Below are 5,549 nucleotides of genomic sequence, written 5' to 3'. Positions count from 1 at the left end.
TTGCTCATAGATTAGCTAGAAGAGCTATTTGTAATCATTTTCTTATTTGGATGGAGGATGTTCCTTCTGACATCCTTAATGTTTACAATTTTGATTTGAGTATGATTGATCAATAATATTTCCCCACTCTTTAGGGGTTTCTCACAAAAAAAAAAAAAAAAAAAAAGCTACAAGTTACAACAAGTACAAATATGTGTCATAATTTTTTAGATTTTAAATTTCACAATTTATCTTGATGGGAGTGACGAGATTACGTCCCCTAGACGAAGTCAACACTCATGACGAGGTCATCCTGAATGACGAAGGAACCAGTCATCACTGACGAGGACAGGAAAATCATTCAATATAGCCAGCCAGTGACTTGGGCAGTTACGAATCTAGCCAAGCAGACCATTGGGAGCCTATTAAAAGCCCCATTATTGGGCGGGAGGCGTTACTAAGAAAGGCATTAACATCACAACGGCTAGCAACCAAAACCACATATATAAATCCCTCACATTGTCAACAGAAGGTACATATACACACTCTAAAAAAAAAAACCTATTATTGTCTTGCTCATCCGTTTCATTTCACGAAGTGCTTTTCTGTTCTAACTTTGGCATCGGAGGCATTGTGGCAGGCACTACACCGGTGACCATCTTAGAGGATACATTCGCGCTGACAAAAGGTTCCATCTGCCCATCTCGACTGACGAATTCACACTTCATCAGTTTGGCGTCGTCTATGGGGACGACATTTTCAGATTCATATTTGAGAACATAGTTTTCATCAGCCCTCTACATTCAGATGGAACCCAATCTAGATTCTGCAGCCTTAGCCCAGCAAGTTCAAGCTTTTGCGGCCACCATTGAAGAACTCACCAAGCAAAACCAGGAAATGAAGCTACGACTACAGCAGGCCCAACAGGCTCAACAAGAAGAGAATCGGTCCAAAGATAACCTGGAGGGAGAAGGGGATAGCCACAGGAGGAGTACCCATCGGCCAACTACTCCGGACGAGCAGAGTTCAAATCTCCTTTGAGAAATGAGGAAGGAGATGGACGAATTGGGGAACGCCATTAAGGAGAAGATGGATCGAAGTGTAGAAAGAATGGTAAGGGCCACCGATTCGCCTTTCACCACGGCGGTATTTGAATGCCTTGTACCATCGAAGTTTCGCTTACCTCAACTTGAGCCGCTCAACGGACTTAGAGACCCTTAGGATCACCTTAATACCTTCAAGACGACTCTAGGTCTTCAACAGCCACCTGACGAGATACTGTGTCGTTCCTTTCCCACCACTCTCAAAGAAGCTACAAGGGAATGGTTCACAAAGTTACCGACTTCGTCCGTAGACAACTTCAAGCAGTTGAGCAATGCCTTCTTGCGTCATTTCATAGGGGGGCAACGTCCAAAGAGGCCGACAGACCACTTACTCACCATTAGACAGGGAGAGAAGGAAACTCTGAGGTCGTACGTAAAACACTTCACCCAGGAGACTCTGGAGGTAGACGAAGCTGATGACAAGGTGCAGCTGATGACCTTCAAAACGGAACTGAGATCCAGAGATCTCGTGGCCTCCCTCACAAAGAATCCACCAAAGACAATGGCAGAAATGCTCCTGAAGGCACAGAAGTACATGAATGCTGAAGATGCTTTAGCAGCCATAAAGGATGTAGAGAAGCCAGGAGACAAGGCAAAGAAAGAAGACGACCATAGGGGTCAAAAGAGAGAGCGCCCAGATCGTCGAAACAATGACGGGAATAGGAGGAAAGATGATAAAGGTCCTCGGATGGTAAGATTTACTCCTTTGGTTATGCCTGTTGACAAAATTTTAATGCAGATCAAGGACGAGCATTATCTCAAATGGCCAAGACCATTGCACTCATCCCCCAATGTCCGTGACAAGAACAAGTACTGTCGATTCCACAAAGATCACGGCCACAACACGGAAGATTGTAGAGACCTAAAGGAGCAGATAGAGGAGTTGATACGGAAAGGGAAATTACAGAAATATGTGAAGAAAGGAGAATATAGTAAGTTCAGGGACGGTAATAAGAACCAGCATGGGTCCTCTTCCTGGGATGACGACTGCCCGTCCCAATCTCCTCTGGATGTGATCGAGGAGATAAAGACGATTACAGGAGGGCCATTCTCAGGAGGATCATTTAAATCCCTCAAGAAAGCATACCAGAGGCAGGTAAATAGTGTCCACACCATACCTCCGTCTAAGCAACGACAAACAGACCGGGACATGTCCTTCAATGAAGGAGACGCCAGGGGAGTGAAGCAGCCCCACAATGATCCTTTCGTCATAATGCTGAATATAGAGGGATTCAATACCAAGAGGATCCTCGTGGACAACGGTAGCTCCGCAGACATCATCTACCTCCCTACCTTCCAGCAGCTAAGGCTAGATCCAAGGAGATTGCGCCCATTTGACTCTCCCCTCGTCAGCTTCAGCGGAGACAGGGTATACCCCAAGGGCATAGTGATGTTGACAGTGACGGTGGGGGCATACCCGGTGCAGTTGACCCGTCAGTTAGACTTCCTAATGGTGGACTGCCTCTCATCCTACAATGTCATCATTGGCAGGCCCACGCTTAACAAATGGAAAGTGGCCACGTCCACCTACTATTTGAAGGTGAAATTCCCAATAGATAACGGTGTCGGTAAAGTAAAAGGAGATCAAGCCCTGGCCAAAGAGTGTTATCAAGCCGCCCTGGTTGCAAAGGAGAACCACACATGGATGATCGAAGAGAAGGACAAAGACAAAATGGAAGCCCTGGAAACAGTGGAACTGGTTGAAGGAGAAGCGAACAAGACGACAAAGATAGGGATGACGCTAAGCCCTGAGATGAGAACAAGACTTATCCAATTCCTTAAAGAGAATATAGATGTCTTCGCATGGAGCCACGAGGACATGCCAGGCATAGCTCCAGAAGTCATCCAGCATAAGTTGAATGTGGATCTGGAGCGGAAACCCGTCTAGCAAAGGCGAAGAGTCTTCGCCCCAGAACGAGATCAAGCAGTTACAGATGAAGTTACCAAACTATTGGTGGCAGGGTTCATCTGGGAAGTGTACTATCCTGAATGGCTCGCAAACGTCGTCCTAGTGAAGAAAGCAAGTGGAAAATGGAGGATGTGTGTAGAATTCACAGACCTGAACAAGACGTGCCCAAAGGATAGCTTCCCTCTACCGAGAATAAACCAGCTTGTGGACTCTATAACTGGGCACAAGTTACTGACGTTTATGGACGCTTTCTCGGGATATAACCAGATAAGGATGGCTAAGGAAGACTAGGAGAAAACTGCCTTCATCACGAGTCAAGGACTCTATTGTTACAAGGTAATGCCTTTTGGATTAAAAAATGCTGGAGTTACATATCAGAGGCTGGTGAACAAAATGTTCGGCCAACAGATTGGAAGGAACATGGAAGTATACATGGACGATATGCTCGTCAAGAGTAAGGAAGAGCTCACACATCTGGACGACCTGAAGGAGACTTTTGCCACCTTCAAAAAATACCAGATGAGGTTGAATCTAAGTAAGTGTGTTTTTGGGGTAGCTTCAGGGAAATTGCTGGGATTCATGGTGTTCTAAAAAGGAATAGAAGCAAACCCAGAGAATGTGCGAGCCATAATCAACATGGCGTCATCCAGGACCGTCAAGGAAGTTCAAAAACTCACATGAAGGATAGCAGCTTTAAACAGGTTCATTTCCAGAGCTACAAACAAGTGCCTACCCTTTTTCAAGACCTTGAAGTAGGCTTTTGCCTGGACCGACGAATGTGAAGCAGCGTTTCAAGAACTAAAGTGTTACCTGCGTAGTCCACCCCTCTTAAGCCTGTCCAAAGAAGGGGAAGACCTATACTTATACCTGGCAGTGTCAGCTTCAGCAGTAAGTGCAACCTTGATTAGAGAAGAAGGCATGAAGCAGCTCCCAGTTTACTACGTCAGCCAAGCCTTCCAAGGGGCTGAGTCCAGGTATCCACGGATTGAAAAGATCTCATTTGCGTCAATAGTAGCCTCGCGCAAGCTAAGGCAATAATTTCAGGCAAACCCCATTCTCGTAATGACGGACCAATCGACCAAGAAATCGATGAACAAACCTGAGGCAGCCGGAAGAATGGTCCAGTGGGAAATTGAACTTAGTCAATTTGACATCGAGTACCATCCCAGAACAGGAATCAAGGCGCAAGCTCTGGCAGACTTCATCGCAGAGTTCACCCTTTCGAACGAAGACAGCCTTACCGATGGAGTTGAAAGATGGACAATATAAACTGATGGTTCGTCAGCCTAAAGGAGGGGGGGAGTAGGGGTCGTCATAACCACCCCCGACGGAGAGATGCTCAAGTATGGGGTTCAACTAAAATTTCTGGCTACCAATAATGAAGCTGAATACAAGGGGATACTGACGGGATTGAGGCTTGGAAAGGCACTTGGAGCTAAGAACCTATTAATCCAAAATGATTCAAAGCTAGTGATCGGGCAGATCAGAGGGGAGTACGAAGCGAAGGAAGAGAGGATGCAAAAATACCTCAGGCTGACGAAACATCTGACTCAGGAGTTCGATACAGTGGAGTTCGTGCAGACCCCAAGAAGTCAGAATATGGGGGCAGACGAAGTCTCGAAGCTAGCGTCGTCATAAAAAGGGGAGATTAGCATGGATTTGGCGATGGAAGTCCAGAAACACCCCAGCATTGAAGAGGTCCCAACATTTACCATCCAGAGCGCAAACAGCTGGATGACACCCATAATGTCTTTCCTCCAGGACGGACACCTCCCTCAGAACACAGAAGAAGCTAAAAGGATCAAGAAGAGGGCGGCCAGGTTCACGATCCTTAATGACGCCTTATACAAGAGAGGCTTCTCCATGTCTTACTTGAAGTATGTCGACGAAGAAGAAGCTAAATACTTATTGGAAGAAATCCATGGAGGAGTTTGCGGCGACCACGCTGGCCCCAGATCCCTAGTAAACAAGGTAATACGAACAGGTTATTTCTAATCGACTATGCAGGTGGACGCTGTTGAAATCGTCAAGTGGTGTGACAAGTGCCAGCGATACGGGAATGTACAACGGCTTCCAACAGAGAGACTGACGATGATAGCCTCCCCGTGGCCATTTGTACAATGGGGGATTGACATCGTCGGCCCACTATCCCAAGGTAAAGGTCAGGTAAAATTCCTACTAGTTACTATTGATTACTTCATAAAATGGGTTGAAGTAGAGACTCTAGCAACAATCATCGAGGCAAGAATTCGGAGCTTTATGTGAAAGAATATAATCTGCAGGTTTGGGATTCCCTTGACGATTATATCAGATAATGGGAGGCAATTCGACAGCCAAGGCTTCAGAGACTTCTGTTCAAACCTTGGAATCAAGAATCAGTTCTCGTCCCCGGGGCATCCCTAGGCAAACGGATAGACGGAAGTAACGAATCGGACGCTGCTCAAGATTATCAAAACCAAGCTGGACAATGCGAAGGGTGCCTGGCCAGAAGAATTACCTAATGTCCTATGGGCTTACAGAACCATGGCAAGAACTCCAATAGGAGAGACCCCCTTCAG

At 46.2% G+C, this 5,549-nt stretch overlaps 1 protein-coding gene across 1 annotated transcript; it reads left to right on the top strand.

Annotated features, from left to right (window-relative positions):
• The first annotated feature begins 4,644 nt into the window (after positions 1-4,644).
• On the top strand, positions 4,645-5,306 carry LOC126722115 (uncharacterized). The gene is made up of 3 exons (XM_050425263.1): positions 4,645-4,953; positions 4,999-5,157; positions 5,274-5,306. The coding sequence occupies exons 1-3, from the start codon at positions 4,645-4,647 to the stop codon at positions 5,304-5,306; spliced, it is 501 nt and encodes a 166-aa protein (XP_050281220.1).
• The last annotated feature ends 243 nt before the right edge of the window (positions 5,307-5,549 follow it).

The sequence above is a fragment of the Quercus robur genome, chromosome 4 (genome assembly GCF_932294415.1).
Source record: "Quercus robur chromosome 4, dhQueRobu3.1, whole genome shotgun sequence".
NCBI classification, from domain to species: Eukaryota; Viridiplantae; Streptophyta; class Magnoliopsida; order Fagales; family Fagaceae; genus Quercus; species Quercus robur.
The sequence above is the reverse complement of the archived record's forward strand: the minus strand, read 5'-3'. Positions and strand labels throughout refer to the sequence as shown.